The sequence below is a fragment of the Tauraco erythrolophus genome, chromosome Z, assembly GCF_009769465.1.
Source record: "Tauraco erythrolophus isolate bTauEry1 chromosome Z, bTauEry1.pri, whole genome shotgun sequence".
Taxonomy (NCBI): domain Eukaryota; kingdom Metazoa; phylum Chordata; class Aves; order Musophagiformes; family Musophagidae; genus Tauraco; species Tauraco erythrolophus.
The window spans coordinates 28,082,436-28,099,336 of record NC_141496.1 but is presented as its reverse complement, the minus strand read 5'-3'; the positions used below and the strand labels follow the sequence as shown (position 1 = coordinate 28,099,336).

Below are 16,901 nucleotides of genomic sequence, written 5' to 3'. Positions count from 1 at the left end.
CCCTCTGTAACAGCCATGACGAGACTAGTTTCTTCAACTGAAAAACTGTGATTAGGCACTTTTGCATATCAGGTTTATAAATGGAGAGAACTGAGATTACAGTAAATTCTTGGGAGGGGTAAAGGGAATGAGGGATGAGGATATAGCTTGGTAACACAACACCCCACCCCTCATCCCAAGGAACTATCTTATTTGCTGAAATCGTCCCAGAAAAAGTACTAGTGCTCAAGGCAAAAAGCAACAGCAGTTTGCTCAGTTTTATATGCCACTGAGCATTACAACTGAAGTCTTAGATAATTTTATCAATTTGCTTTGATTACACAAAAATATATCTATTTAGATTCCTTGTGACTGCTACCAATTGTGACTGTTATGGTATTCACCACTACAATTACACAAACACAAATAAGCAGAATTGGAGCACACTGACTGGGACAAACCTATGTCTACATAGGGTCTGAACTAATGTCTAGACACAGCAAGAATCCAAAGCATTTGGTACTGTCACACACGGCATCCTTGTCTCTAAACTGGAAAGACATGGATGTGACGGATGAACCACTCTGTGGACAAGGAATTGGCTGGATGGTCGCACTCAAAGAGTTGTGGTCAACGGTTCAATGTTCCTGTGGAGGCCAGTGACGAGTGGTGTTCCTCAGGGGTCAGTATTGAGGCCGATGCTATTTAACATCTTTGTTGGTGACATGGACAATGGGATTGAGTGGACTTTCAGCAAGTTTGCAGATGACACCAAGTTGTGTGGTGTTGTGGACACGCTGGAGGGAAGGGATGCCATCCAGAGGGACCTTGACAGGCTGGAGAGGTGGGCCTGTGAGAACCTCATGAAGTGCAACAAGGCCAAGTGCAAGGTCCTGCACGTGGGTCGAGGCAATTCCAAAAACAGGTGCAGGCTGGGTGGAGAACGGATTGAAAGCAGCCCTGAGGAGAAGGACTTGGGAGTGCTGGTGGATGAGAAGCTCAACATGAGCCAGCAATATGCACTGGCAGCCCAGAGAGCCAACCATATCCTGGGCTGCATCAAAAGAAGCGTGGCCATTCTGCCCCTCTACTCAGCTCTCGTGAGATCCCTCCTGGAATATTGCATTCAGCTCTGGAGTCCCCAACACAAGAAGGACATGGAGCTGCTGGAGTGAGTCCAGAGGAGGGCCACAAAGATGATCAGGGGCTGGAGCACCTCTGCTATGAAGACAGGCTGAGACAGTTGGGGCCGTTCAGCCTGGAGAAGAGAAGGCTCCATGGTGATCTTATAGCAGCCTTCCAGTACCTAAAGGGGACCTACAGCAAAGCTGGAGAGGGACTTTTTACAAGGGTATGTAGTGATAAGACAAGGGGTAATGGCTTTAAATTGAAAGAACATAGATTTAGATTAGATATAAGGAAGAAATTTTTCACTCAGAGAGTGGTAAGGCACTGGAACAGGTTGCCCAGAGAAGTTGCAGATGCCCCATCCCTGGAAGTGTTCAAGGCCAGGTTGGATGAGGCTTTGAGCAACCTGGTGTAGTGGAGGGTTTCCCTGCCCATGGCAGGGGGGTTGGAACTAGATGATCTTTGAGGTCCCTTCCAACCCAAATCATTCCATGATTCTTTGAAGAATCACAGAGGCACAGAGTAACTTAGGGTGGAAGGGGACTCTGGTGATCATCTGTTTGAGGCCTCCTGCTCAAAATAGGGCCAATTTTGAAGTCACATTTTGTTGGTCAGGGTCTTGCCCAGTCAAGAACCCTTCACTACCTAGCAGAGCTGCCACAACTTCACACAGGTTCCTGTATTTCTGACATTGCAGGTTTATGCAGAGGTCTTATTCCTAAGTTTTGCTGGAACTGTCAGACTCGGTCACTTTGCCCACCTCCACTCCTTCTGCTGTTAAACTTCTTAAACATTTCCAAGCTTTTCTGCTGAACTGAGTCTTGATTTGGAGCTGGAAGCCTCTGTGAATCCAGGGCTAGGGTTGTTGGGGGAACACAGGGTTCGAACCTCTCCCATCCATTGTGAAACACTGTAATGCTGTATGGCAACCTCCAAGAAGATCAGCCTCTCTTTTAGAGCTGTTGCACTCACCAGTACCCACTGGCTCTTATCAGGCACTGGCACAGTGAATACTCATTTACACAAAGAGTAAGTGTCTTAACTGGAGAGACAGAAGAAACTTCATACTCTGAACTACCTCTGTCCTAGAACCTAGTGCCTTGGAAGCCCGTGTGCTTGGAAGGAAGCGCTTGGACCAACCCTGTTCTCCACAGGGTTTCCTCTGGGCTGGTACACACATTGAGGATGCATGTGTTGGTGCAAGCTTGGAATCCCAGGAAGGTGGTGGATTGAACTATTGTGGATGAAATGTTACTGCTCTCGGCTGTATGTGTTGTCCCTAGCTGAAAACACCTTCTGCAACAGCCTCCTGCCAGCTGCATGGCTCACCTGAACGGTCCCCAGTCCGCTCTGATTCATATTAACTCACGACACGTATTGAAATTGCTTAAGCAAACACAGCTAATTTTGCTTAAGCAGGACAGGGAGTGCTCTCACAAACCTTCTTGCCAACAGAGGCAACTGCTGTCACAAGGGCAATTAATTACCAACACTAAAAGGGATGTGATGTCTCACTCTGGTCCAGCTTTTCTCTGGGCAAACATCCATCTCTTACTGCTTATGAAAGAAAATAATGCATTGTTCAACTGTTCTGTTTACTGTTTGTTGAAAAATCAGTTAAGTTGGAAAAAAAGAACGATATAAATTTTTAAAAATGGGTTACTTTAATTGCATCTTATTTAAATGGCCATTCCTACAGAGATCTGAAAAGATGTCAGATATCGTCACGATGTTATGTTCTTGAATGTACCTATGAAAATCATATTGTGCCCCTTTCAAAAAAAACCTGTAGAGTAAGATGGGCTGGAAAATCATGCAATATAAAGAATATGCAATTGAAAACAGAAGTAACAAAAAATAAAGCTCTAGGCAAAAGTCTGGATAGCATTTACTTGCTCTATTTCCCTGTTTCAAACTGAATTTATTTTTCTCATGACCAGTGGTCCAAAATCATTAAAAACAACTGTTTATGCATATGCACAGAAGGGGGCATAAAATGAAGCTAAAACGCTTTAGTCTGACTTTCCCACGTGCTATTTTCAGGGACATCTCATTCCGTGTTCCGTGTTTAAGAGCTGGGCTCAATCAATCATCTAAGCCTTTGCACAGCAACACTGAGCAAAGTACCTGCGATTAAGCTTTGTTCCCAGTACAGAATTCAGACTGAAAGAACTGTCTTTAAACAGTAACTGATTAAACAAGGTTCTGCCCTTGTGCTATCATGAGATTGCACTGACTTGCATATCTGAAAAAAGTCAATGCTGCGGCTTCGTATTTGAGGTCAAAAAAAGAAAAAAGTGTTGTTCTTAGCCTCTGCTTCTTTATTTTGCATTTATCACCCAGGTAAGGATTGCACACAGGGAAAAACATTCTGAAAGGGCTTTTTAGTGACTATTTAATGAGCTAACTCTTCCAGTATATGGCTGGCATGACACTTAACGGCATACTTCAGCGAGAAATTCATCAGGTGAAATAAGACAGCAAGGCAACTTGTTCTGGCAGAGCCTAGACCTTCTCAGCAGAGGCCATTCTAGAGTTTTCTGGACATTTTAATCTAGGGTCAACAGCCTATAAATAGAGGGGGACACCAGGCAGAAGCTTGCATTGCAGCAGACAGCTAGCAGGCACTAGGCTGCTGGGAAGACTGGAGGAGCGAGACTTTGGGCCACGTGACACAACAAGAAGTAACAGCCTTGACATGAGCTTAAGACAGTGAACACCCAAAGCTTCAGAAGACTGAAGAATCTCTCCAAGAAAACAAACCAAAGCAAATCACAAAGAAACCAAGAGAGGACATTACATCAAATCCCAACACAGATAGTTACTTCACAGGTAAAGACTTCAGTTAGCAGCAAAGAGAGGGGAGTGACAGAAATATGTTGAGCGGTCCCCTCCCCAAGCAATTACTGACCGAATGAATCCACGCTATGTTTGCTGCACGTTCATTCATTTTTTCAAACCACGTTCTTGAGATAAATCTATGCACTTTTGACCTTGAACAACAATAGTTTTTATTCAGCATCTTAAATTCGGTACCAACAGATCACAAAATTCCTTCTAAACTTCAGACAGAAATTACTTCAACGGCTACAGAAATGCAAAGAAAGACAGACTAGAACATATTTTCCATGTAGCTGTAGCCTATTTTATGTACGTGACACTATTAACTTCTTGTTTCCTATAGGTATTTTTATCCCTTCTATTTACTGAGAAATGCAATATCCAAGGTCTACTAGCCCAGGCTACACCACAGAACAGGCAGAGTGCTCACATGCAAGACTGAATTTAAGTATTCATCATGTATTTTTAGCTAGTTGAGTTACATCCCTAAATGGCTCATAACTGTGACTGTGACAATATTATTTCATCAATAATTCAAGACGAACTTCCTCTAAAGAAAAAACAGCCCTTTGCTTTCCACAACAAGAAGAGAAATGATGTTGCATGGCTCAGCAAAACTAGGAATAACTGCCTGAAGTTTCAAACAATTTATGCAGATGAAGCTTCTCAGTTCTTCATGGTGAACAGTAAGATGCAAGGCATCATGCAACAAGCTGATCATAAAAATAGTTCCTGTCTAGCTTTCAAGAATGCAAAACTCTCAAAAGATTTTTGGTGCTAAGAAACGTGAAAATGCAGAAAACAAGGAAAATTGCTTTTCAAGGTTGCTGCTGAAAGAATAAAAAGCACAGCATATTATTCATATACATCACTTCTGACAGCGAATTAATTATTGTAGTTTTCCAAGACTTACCCATAGATAAAATGATAACCTGGGGGTGGGGGGGGAGTTTTGCAATAGCAACAATATATTACTTTTTTCAACAGAGAAAACAATTAAAGATTTTGCTGAAAAGGACACATTTTTCTCTGTGGGCACTGATGCCTCAAGCCATGGAAATACCAAAATGTTTTCCACAGTTATTCATTTCTACAGAGATGAAAGAGGAATAATCCATCATCTGCTTGATTTCTGTGAAGAAAATAGTGAAACTGCAGTAGAAATATTTGAAAATATAAGAAGTTTACTGAAATCGATGCTTTAAGCTTCAGCCATGCATTATTATTTGCAACTGATAATGCTAATTCTAACTTCAGAGGACATCCTCTTTCTCTGCAATCTAATTAGCAAATACTTTTTCCAGCTATCTGGCCAGCTCATGAAATACATGCAATTGCAAACACTGTACAGATATGTCATCCTTTAATCCTGAGGATTTAAATCCACTAATTTTCTCATTCTCCAGCAGAGCTTTGGAATTATAGGATATATTTCATTCTACACAACTTTGACTACATAAAAATTTTGTGGCATGCCTCCACAAAGTAGGCTTTTTATGACTTGCAGATAAATGAATCTTAACACTTTTCTTAGGTTTTTCAGAAAGATGAAAATGAAATGGAGACCCTTCTGTGAAAACTTTTTTTTTCCTTTCCCTGAGTGACAGTAGTTTTGTTGGTGGCTTGATTTTTTTTTTTCAAATTATAATCTCGTATATGACAGACTCAGTGAAAGTGAATTGCCAGGAAAAAACCCTAATGAAATAGCCTTGGCTCCTAAATGCGAATCTGCTCTAAAAATAAATCAAGGTAAACGGAAAAAGACAGAAAAGAGCTGCCTTCAGTTCACCATACTTTAAAACAAGCTGAATTCACATTTTGATTTCAGGAATATAATCTGATTCATCTGCTCTGTCTGAAAAGAGGCTGTCTTTTTAGTAAACTGTAATTATTAACCAAGGGTTGAATCTTGGTAAAGGCTAGATACGGATTATTTGTATTAGGAATCACGCACAGAAAGCGAGCTGAGAGTGTGCTGGATTTCAGAAATCCTGTCCTAGGAAATGCTCTGATAATCTAACATTAAGACTGACAATACACACCATTCCAAAAATAATACAGAATTTACGATAGCTGAAATGGACATTGGAGGAGCAAAAACGTACGTCTGAGAGAGAAATACATATCCCCTGAAATAAAAGGCTTGTATTTTTCCTTTGGTATCTCCTAATGCCATGCAAAGAAGGTGGTCAGCCTCTGCAATGGTTTTTCAAGGATTTTAAAAATATTACTCTGGATTTCTTCTTATTAGAAACTGGTTCCACTACAAGAAGGATAACTGACCTTATGCAGAGAATTACAGCCTGCTTTGAAACCTAAACTCTACTTTAAGGCAAGATTGCAATTTCAAAAATAAAAAACAGTCACTGTATTCCCATATGTCTTCTAAAAACTCGGCTATCACAGTTAGAACAATCAGCCTTTCCAGATCTTACTGTGGCACAGAAAACCCTACTACTCCTCAGAACATCTCTCTTGAACATTCATTTAATATATAGCATTATAACCTCATCCAGGCAAGAGCTGCCCTTTTTTTTTGCCTTTTTGGGAGCTTCTAGTGCAGCAAAAGTTTGCCTGGAATTCCAGATGAAAGGACTGCATATGCAAATATATGGACTTAGCTGTCCATTTTTTGTGCACTCAGACTGGTCCAGCTGCACACATATTTCTTTCAAGTAAATGCACAGACAAATACTAACAAAATGATAATCCTACTGTTTTGACTGAATTGCCAAACTACCTGTATCTACCCTGCAAAATGCTCATCTATAAACAAACGGTACCAAGCTGCTATCTAGCCACATACTAATTACAGTGTCTTAAGAAGGAAGCTATACTTGGATAACATTTTTCTTAAATCACTCAAACCAAATTTAAACATGTTTGGATTGTTCAGCGGGGTAGGAGGGACAGTCTTAAAGGGAAGACGACAAGAGATGGGCATCACAAAAAAAAGGGGCATTGCCAATAAATTTCTGGATCAAAACTCCATTCATAAATTTCTTGTTACCACATTTTCTGTCACCTTTTGTATTTTCACTTTCAGATAACGCCTTAATCGGCCACATAAAACCAGAGGGTTATTCACAGTAGTCCCACAGGGGTGCTAGTAAGACTCCTCAACATTATGAAGCCCACAATACATTGGCCTCTGATTCAGCACTCAACTTTATCACATCTGCATGTTCAAAGTTTAGCTTTGGTTATTCAATTATTAATGCAGCTGGTGGAAATGTGGAGGTGATTGATAAAGGGTCTGCAAAGACTTTTTACAGATAATCCACATAAGCAGCACATAACGTTCCATACTTCTTGTGGACTTTAATGACTGCTTTTATAGATTGTATATTTTCTTTATGTAGCACAGAAATATCTCAATAAAATGACCATGGTTTTATTTCTGTATGCTGATGCATTTTTTTAATATCTACTTTAAAAATTTTTTCAACAGTAGTGAAATCAGTGTCCATTATTTGCCAGGCGGCTTTGATGACTACGTAAGATGTCCTCATACTTATTTAATTCATTGAATAAAAGAATCAGAACATAATAGGCTAATTTTATGTTATTTCCTAGGAAATTCTGGTAAAATAACAAGCTAGAATTCCAGAGTTTACCTCTCTGTTCTTTCAGGAATACCCAAGAGCTTGATCACTTCCCTTCATCTCTTTTTATCTCAGGTTTCTTTTCCTGCAGATGAATGATGTTCAAAGACTGCAGCTCTTATTATTATGCAATGGTGTTATTACTCTGTGCTATTGCCCAGTGTCACACGATGATTTACTTTAGCAGTGAGCATGCAAGAAAAAATTCAATCATTTTCATTTTTAACATGACAAAAACAGAACTTTGGGTTACTTTCCATAATTCATATCACCATTCAATCCTTTTTATGGTATTAAGATTAATGTTAGTACCAATGCTATTCTATTTGTCTAAAGTAGCTCACTTCAGGGTTTTTCTTTCTGCTACTGAGCTGTTCTAAACTCATGAATCCCTTTTGACTTCAAAAAGCTATGCAAAGTGTGCAGGAGTGCTCCTCAACCCCGTTTAAGGTAAATCCTTGTTGTTAACTTGCTTCTGAGCAGATTAGAGAAGAGAAGGCTGAGAGCCTCAAGTTAAGCTCTTGACTGGGCATCCCATCTTCCCCAAATTATTATCTCTTTGTATTTGAGTGGGAAAAATCCATACACTCATTTGGCAAACTTCTGAAAAATATGATGTCTGACAAAATATCAAAGTACAATATTTCTGACTTAAGCTTACAATATATCAGAAGAGAGCACAACACTTTAATTTATTGAGAACTTTGCACTCAGCCACATTGAATCTGTATTCTGTTTCATCTCAGCTCTAGGCATCATTAATGCAGAGAACAAATGGAAGGAGGAAGATAAAGGTCTCAGAGAAAGCAAATACATGTAGGTTAGTACAAAAAACTGAACTGATAGATGAGTAAATCTTAATCAGAAATGGTAAATAAAAAATGAAAGTATTTTTAAAAAATGCAATCAAAAGTAAAAAAAGGGGCATTTTAGCTTTGTTTCTGTATTTTAAAAAGTATAAACAATGTGATACACAGAAAAATTATTTCATTCAAATTTGAAAACAATTATGAATTAAAAATGTTGGGCCTAAAATAACAAAACAACTTAAAAAGCAAAGTTTACAAGTACTGCATGAGACAAAAGACCTAGTTTATCACAGTGAATGAAAAAAACAGAAGATTAAAGAATGAGATACTATGTAAAATCAAAGGATCTTTATAAATAAAACATGACAAAGTTCAAACTTTGGGAAAAGGTACCATAAGAAGTCAACTAGTAAGACGGTATTAGCAATAATTTTTTTTAATATATAAAAAGGAAACTGTTTATGTAAATAAGGCTATTCATAAGGCTATTTATATAAAGAAGAAACTAAAGATGAAAATAATGATGCAAAGTTTACTAATCGATACGCATTACTTGCCCCACACACCACACTTGACAGAGGATGTAAGTCTGCTGCAGCTTGCAGACAGATGACTCAGGCACCAAAACTTGTACATAAACGTAAAGCACATAAGGAGTGAATACCACAATTACATTATATATAAACCACATAATATATTATTAAATTGAACTAAATATAGCAGCTAATATCGGCAGTACCATTCTTCATTTTGAAGGCTGGTCTATTTTATATGAGACTGTGATCTGGTAAGTGAGCATACCCCTCCAGTGCATACATATTGTGGGAAAATAACTGAAATTGGAGGGGAATGGGAGAACATAGTCCCCCAAAATTCAGCTACATCTCAACATAAACTGTAATATCAGAGCAGCTCTGAGATGAGACACAGCTGCTGCTCCCAGGAACAAACAAGGCCTGCGTAATATCCTTGAAATGGGGAACAGAGTGATATGGAGGTATCACGGCTTATCCTTGTTATCCGGGATAAGGAATAGCAAACAAGGCCTATGCAATACCCTTGAAATGGGGAGTAGAGTGGTACGAAGGTATCACGGCTCATCCCTGTTATCAGGGATACGGGGCACCTGGTGAAGATAAAGATGAATCACAACCGCTGCCTCAGCAGTGATGGTGAAATCGTGTCCTTCAGCTACTAAATCACACCTCCACCCGCCTCCAAGCTGCGACCACCCCTCACGAGAGAAATTTACACCAATCCTAATCTGCGACCACCCCTCATGAGAGAAATTTACACCAAACCTAATAAAGTTATGTATGACTAGAGTCACTCGAGCTCCACCTAAAAGAAATTAAAAAAGTATAAAATGGCAAAAGACAAAGGGGATGTTAGGAAGAAGCCCCTCCATCGAAGCGTTGGGGATCAGTCGACGGGCTGAACCTCTCTTCTCCCCCCCATAAGGACGCCTATTGGGTAAGAACTTTGTGTTATGCGCACTTAGTTACTAGCATCTTGCTAGCTATTTAGTATTATCACTGATCAGTAATAGTTTTATATTATCACTGCAGTATTTTAACTAAAGTTGTTTTTGTAGTCAGTCACTATGACCGGCTATCTATGAATCTATATTCTGTCACGAATAAAATACACATACATGTTTCCGGAGATGTGCCTCCTCATTAGGAGTTTCAGCCGTAGTATTACTGCTATTAACCTATAGGTGGGCGAACACCCTCCGACTAACTGTGGCTGCTAAGGGAGGGCAGGGGGGAGTCGGGCTCAAGGGTCTTGTGGCATTTGGAGAAACCGGTATACTAGCCAGAATTATCTTCTCGCCTATTGGTGTTGAGTCCCACGCTCTGACTTGGGGCGCTGATAGACCGGTCTTTGACCTCTTAACGTGACACACATCCACACACATTCCTTTTCTCCAGTGGGCAAGACGCTGTGAGAGCCAACTTTTTCATATAAAACAACAACTATACTACAACTGAAGATGCAAACTAATTTCCAAATTTTTCTTTCTTGCATTCCTGAGGAAAAGGACTTGGGAGTGCTGGTGGATGAGAAGCTCAACACGAGTCGGTAATGTGTGCTGAGAGCCCAGAAAGCCAACCATATCCTGGGCTGCGTCAAAAGGAGCGTGGCCAGCAGGTCGAGGAAGGTGTTTCTGCCCCTCTACTCTGCTCTCCTGAGACCTCACCTGGAATACTGCATTCAGGTCTGGAGTCCCCAACACAAGAAGGACATGGAGCTGCTGGAGCGGGTCCAGAGGAGGGCCACGAAGATGATCCGAGGGCTGGAGCACCTCTGCTATGAAGACAGGCTGAGACAGTTGGGGCCGTTCAGCCTGGAGAAGAGAAGGCTCCACGGTGATCTCATAGCAGCCTTCCAGTACTTAAAAGGGGCCTACAGGAAAGCTGAAGAGGGACTTTTTACAAGGGCATGTAGTGATAGGACAAGGGGCAATGGATTTAAACTCAAAGAGGGGAGATTTAGATTAGATCTAAGGAAGAAATTTTTCACTCAGAGGGTGGTGAGGCACTGGAACAGGTTGCCCAAAGAAGTTGTAGATGCCTCATCCTTGGAAGTGTTCAAGGCCAGGCTGGATGAGGTTTTGGGCAAGCTGGTGCAGTGGAGGGTTTCCCTGCCCATGGCAGGGGAGTTGGATCTTTGAGGTCCCTTCCAACCCTAACCATTCTATGATTCTATTTCTAAAAATCCAGTCTATTCAACAATTCTCGCCGAAGTCTCTTTTGGCTCAAACCTCATTTTTTTCTGAACTGGTAACAGATGCAAGTTGCAACACAGCAAATTTCAATTAGCTAAGATATTAGGAAAAAGAATGCAACAAGGGCGGTCAAACACTGGAACAGGCTGCCAAAAGAGGCTGCAGGATCTCCAGTTTTTGAGACTTGATTCACAGCCATGAATAACCTGATCCAGCTCTGCAGTTGGATCTAAATTCCAAGCTGGCCCTACTTTCAGTGGAGAATTGGACCAGATAACCTCTAAAGTTCCCCTCCATGCTGAATTGTTCTGTGATTCTATGGACTAAGAATGGAGTTAATTTCATCAGACTAAAAGTCTGTTTACAAGACTATCTAGATGACTATCCTACAGGGTGTGATGGTTTGATGTAAAGGGGTTCTGGTGGCAGGAGAGGGGATTTGCTCCCTGTGACTTCCCTGGTTTTGGAACTGGGTTAGACCCGGTTCTGGCCACCAGATCAAACTTCCGTCCCCCTCAGGGTTGAGCCAATCGGCGTCTCTACGAATTGCCCTATTTAAGTTGGGACAAAGGAAACGGAAAAGGTGCTTTGCCCAGGAGTGAGGAGAGAAGGTAGGAGGGCACTGCCCCCGCTCCTGGCCAGGCGGCTGCCCACGCCAGGCCGGCACCACCTGCTCAGGATGGTGGCAGCAGAGCTGCTTGGGGAACGCGGGGAGCACTGCCAGGGTGCCTGCTGGGCTGAGTTCACCCAGAGAGGACTGAGATCTGAGAGAAACCCGGCCACACAGACACCGGGTCAGTGAAGACGGAACGGGACGAGGTGTGCCGGAGCTGAGTTTCCCCTGCAACCAGTGGTGAGATGGCAGGCGGCCCTTCTGCAGCCAGGACAGACTTGGTGGGGCAGAGATCCACTCGCAGCCCATGGAGAAGCCCACGTCGGGGAAGAGATGCCTGAGCCTGAGGACGGTCGTGGGGCATGGGACGCACAACAAGGTGGAGAGGCATCTAGAGTCCGTGGGATGACCCACGCCGAAGCGAGTGGCAACAGCTCCCTAAGAATCCGAGACTGTGGTAAAGCCCGCACTGGAGCAATCTGATGGGGAAGGATTGCGTCCTGCAGGTAGGACTCACTCTGGAGAAGTCTGTGGATTTTTCCTTGTGGGTAGGGGATCCACTGGAGCAAGGGGAAAAGGGTGTAAGGACTCCTCCTCCTTTAAGAAAAGGAGAGGCAGTAACAACATGGGATGAACTGACCTGCACTCCCCCATTCCCTGTCCACCCGCACCGCTGAGGGAGAAGGTAGAGCTGGGAAGAAAAGAAAAGGAGGGGGGTACGTCTTGTTTTTTAAGATCTGGCTTTGTTTCTTTTTATCCTCTCAAGTAACTGGTTTTGTTTGTCCTTATCCTTTCGAGTAACTCTTAATAAATTGCTTTGCTTTAAGAAATCTGAGTCTTTTTTGCCCGGGACCATGGTCGGCGGGTTCTCCTTCTCTGTTCTTGTCTCGACCCTCAGTCCTTTTATTATATTTTTCTCCTCTCCACTTCACTGGGGAAGGAGTAAGAGAGCAGCTGTGTGGAGTTTAGTTGCCGGGTCGGCCTAAACCACGACAAGCACTTACAGAAGCAAATTCAACCCAGCACCTTAGTCATTTTTCTTAAGACTGGGACACTTTCTCTTCATGTTTTTGCCTCTTGAAGAATTACAAGAAAAAAAGATGACCATCTTGGACTTCTGCCTAGAGAGTTCAATTTAGTGGGTTTGCTGAATCTATGTTTTTCTAAAACCAATCCCAACAGAGGGCAGTACTCTTGATGAACTGTCCTGTCATAATCTACAAGCATGACCAGAGAGACACAGCCACAGAGCGTTCCTATATTCTGCATGAGGTATCAACAAGCCCTGAGGTCACATACTACAGAAACATTTAATAAAGGCATGCAAATGGTGAGTAAAAGAGCATAGCGTAGATGATCCCATGTTGTAAAATTTTGTGTTCCCTCAGAAATACAAAATAATTGCAGGAAATTTGCTGGGCAAAGGTTATGAAAAATCATCAGCTATTAATGAATGTAGCTACAAAGACTTTGTTACAACTCCTATTAAGTGTAGTATCATATAAAAGCAAAGTAATATGCTAAAAATTCCTATATTCATTAATTGTATTTTCCAATAAGATTTAAATAACATTTGACTAAGAGAGTAACATCATGAAAAAGGGATCTTTGCCCATCTTGTCTGGTTGGTTCTCCCCACGGCAAATGCAGCTGCTGTTGTTGTATGCTACTTTTGTTTTCTTTCTTAGGTAAGGACTGCATTATCTCAGCTTTGCAACAAAAGCTGTTAATACATTTTATTAGGAAGGATGCTACCTCATTATGTCCATGCTTCAGTGATGAACTGAAGGCTTTCTTCACCATAAAGCCTATCTGGTGGTCAAATCCACCTGATCATCTGCACTATAGTAATTTTAATACAAGATTGTAATTTACATAATTTTATCATCAATTACTATTATCATCTATTCACAAATCTGGAGCGCAGGTCAGAACTCCCATCTTTCCAAAGGAGAAGCTTCAATGAGATGACAAACAAAGCCTCCCTCTGTACAAACACATATGACAAGCTTGAGCCTGACCAGCAAATTTCAGAAGCAAAACAGTTTTGTCAGCAACTGACAATTTCCTCAATCGAAAGCACTTGCAAAAAGTACCAGCTTTAATGACACTTCCTGCATTTCATCCAGCCAGCTATGGCACACACAGCTACAGTCCATCGGAAATTGTCGTTTTTCCCTGTCAAATCATTTGGCTGGGACTTCAGGATCCTTGTCTGCAAGTCAGTCTAGGTATAGAACAGTGCCAACAACCTGTGACTTCCACAGACTTCTCAAGCTCAAGGGGATTCTTGATGCTCTTCCACCTCTCCAGGTTAGATGTAGCCTGATGAATTTCTCCCCCTACAGATTACTATGAGCCTTGCTCTTGGGACTACCAACAGCCTCCAGTTGAACAGGTCTAGTGCAGGAATCAAAGAACCCTTCACAATTTGCAGGGTTTGGCTAACTGTAATTGCCATACTTTATTTCATATAGGTGAGTACAGCGTACAAAACCAAATTAAAAGTTATGCCATGTTTTCTACTTGATCTTTCCCTTCTTGTCAGGATATCCATGAAAACTGCTTTAATGCAAAAAAGCAATGCGTTTGTTCATTTTTATTTTCTTAACTAAGTACATCTCCTTGATATTTTTCTAAGTTAACTGACATTAACAAGAGTAATACAGCTTCATCAAAGACATCCTCCCTTCATACAGGTGCTAATCTTCTCTTCACTTTCCGCAAAACTGTATCCTAACCTATGACGACAAATCCGTAAGGATAAAGGTGAATAGATTACACAATACATAAAGAGTTACATGTGCAAAGGGAAGATAAACAAAAATACTGTACACTTGTTTTCATAATGCAGTCTTCAACCTTGCATCCCTCAAACATTGTCATTCCTTCCTCCACTGTGCCCTAACTTCTGGTTTGCCAAATGACCTCTGCAAAATTTACAGTGAAGGGAACAGGGCCTAGCCCCTGCTGTATGAATGTGTGAGCGGATCTCTAATTGCACATAATGATCCTGAATCCAAGCTCCGTCTTCTTTAGGTGCAAGGATGAGAGGAAGCTGTTTGTCTTTGTTATATGTGGAAACTACAATGGGGTTTCTTTCACTTACAGATTTGATGTCAAGTTTCTGTAGGCTTAAATGCAAGAGGGGCTAAAGCGTAATCAAACGGAGAAGGTCCTGAAACAGGTGTGATGGCATCAAATCAAAAGTGAAACCTGGCAAGCATGGTTTGAGGTCTGTTAACTAACTCTTCCTGTAACAACACCCTTTGCAAAAAAAGAACTGCTACAGAGGAAGGAATTTTCCAATGGAGGAACCCTGTGTGCCTTGAAGTAATAATTAATGTCTCAAAGATTAACCTAAAGCCCCAACAATAAATTTGTTTGTTTTACTTGAAAACGAGTGAATACAGTCATCAGTACTTCCACCTCAAGGATCCTGGCCATTTGCCTCGACTTACCCGCTTGTGAAGACGTTCTGCTTCCTCCTGATACGCAGCAAGTTGTTGTTTCCATTGTTTTACATTGGCAGTGGACTCCAGCAGGGCTGCTGTGAGCTTAGCGTTATTACCCTTGAGCGTGGCCAGCTCTGCCTCCCAATGCTTGCTGATTGTCGAACTGCACGGACAGAATGAGAACAGTCAGATCCCCCAAAATCTCTTCCTTTTTTTTTTTTTTCTCAAAATGTATTATAATTTTTTTTTTAAATAACAAGGAAAAATAGAATTATGCAAAATCCTATGACAGAATGTCCAAATGACAATCCAAATGCTCAAACCATCAACACTACAAAATCAGAAAACATAGATACATCATTATTGGAAAACCACCTCTACCTTCCCAGTTCAATAGGTTGGGGTTTTTTTAATAAAATGTTAAGGATGATGAAATAACAACAGCTTCCCAAAAGCAACAGTGTATAATTCTAGAATACGTATATGATTCATCACTATTTTAATAGATACGTATTGTATAAAAGTGCTTTTTTTACCGACTACTTTATGAAATATACTGTAGAAAAAGATTTGTCATCACCTCAAGTAAAGAGAGCTAATGCAGTGCTTTGGAACCACAGCTTACTTGTCTTAATGCAAGCCTTCTATCCCTGAAATATACTTTCTTATAATAAATACCGTATTTAATTTGTACTTGCAAGCTCAAAGATTTGAATTTCAACACCATAATACTATTAATATGCTTTTCCTCAGTAAAAACAGCAAAGAGACTAAAGATCAAGGACCATAGAGATATTATTGCTTTATTGCAAAGAGGAAGCTGATGTTGGGGTTTACTGAAGCAGACTATGGAGGAACAATCCTTGCTGAGAGTTCAGTTACTCTCTGAGCAAACACAGGGCTTTAGTTTTCTCAGGTAATTGGTTCGCCACCATCCACAGACCCCATCTTTGCTCTCAGTATGCAAGGGAAAAACATCTCAGACACATCAGGTGAATGTATTAGTATGCAAATAGGTCATTAATGTTTACTAGTATGATGGTAACAGCATATGAGGTGCACACCTACATGGAAAATACATACAGAAAGTAATTCATTTTGTCTAATTGGCTTACTATTACAAACATCATTGAAAACCAAAGATCTGTAACTCTGGCCAAAATGACTTTGCATACAGGTTTGTGATAAATTATGAGGAATTATTATGATCTAATTATTTATTACAAGAAATGCTATGCCTAATGTAATTATCAATTATTAATATTTTGCATATAAGTTTACAGGTTTATCTGAACTCTGTACATGTGAATGATGAAACATTCTGCCACCATTTTGTCCACTGGGTTTCTTTCTTCCGTTTCATGCATACGCACAGCCCATCCTACAAACACATATTTCAAAGATATTATGACTCCTGTAAATGCTCCTTAGGTGTTCAGAACCAACCAGGCACCAAAAAGCATTCATTACCAATTCAGATTACATCTACTGTGGCACTAAAACATGATGTCTCATTCTTCCACACTCCAGCATTTCCTTCCAAATACACTGCTTCGTCCCCTTGAACAGCAATATAAACTCCTTCAGAAGAGGAATACAGGTTCTTTCAAATGGCTCTAGCGTTTCATGATCTATTCAACTAATTAGAAGTTCACCACTGGAAATTTTAAATCTTAAATGACTGAACTAAAATAATGATAATCCTACTTCACCAGGCAACACTGACTCACATAAAGAAGA

At 40.9% G+C, this 16,901-nt stretch overlaps 1 protein-coding gene across 1 annotated transcript in view; it reads right to left on the bottom strand.

The window, feature by feature from the left end:
* The window catches only part of HOMER1 (homer scaffold protein 1), a 66,180-nt gene that overhangs the window by 7,308 nt on the left and 41,971 nt on the right, over positions 1 to 16,901 (bottom strand). The window contains exon 5 of the mRNA XM_086629213.1: positions 15,168 to 15,324. Within this exon, the coding sequence (XP_086485339.1) occupies positions 15,168 to 15,324 (157 nt within the window). The remainder of the gene's footprint in view (positions 1 to 15,167; positions 15,325 to 16,901) is intronic.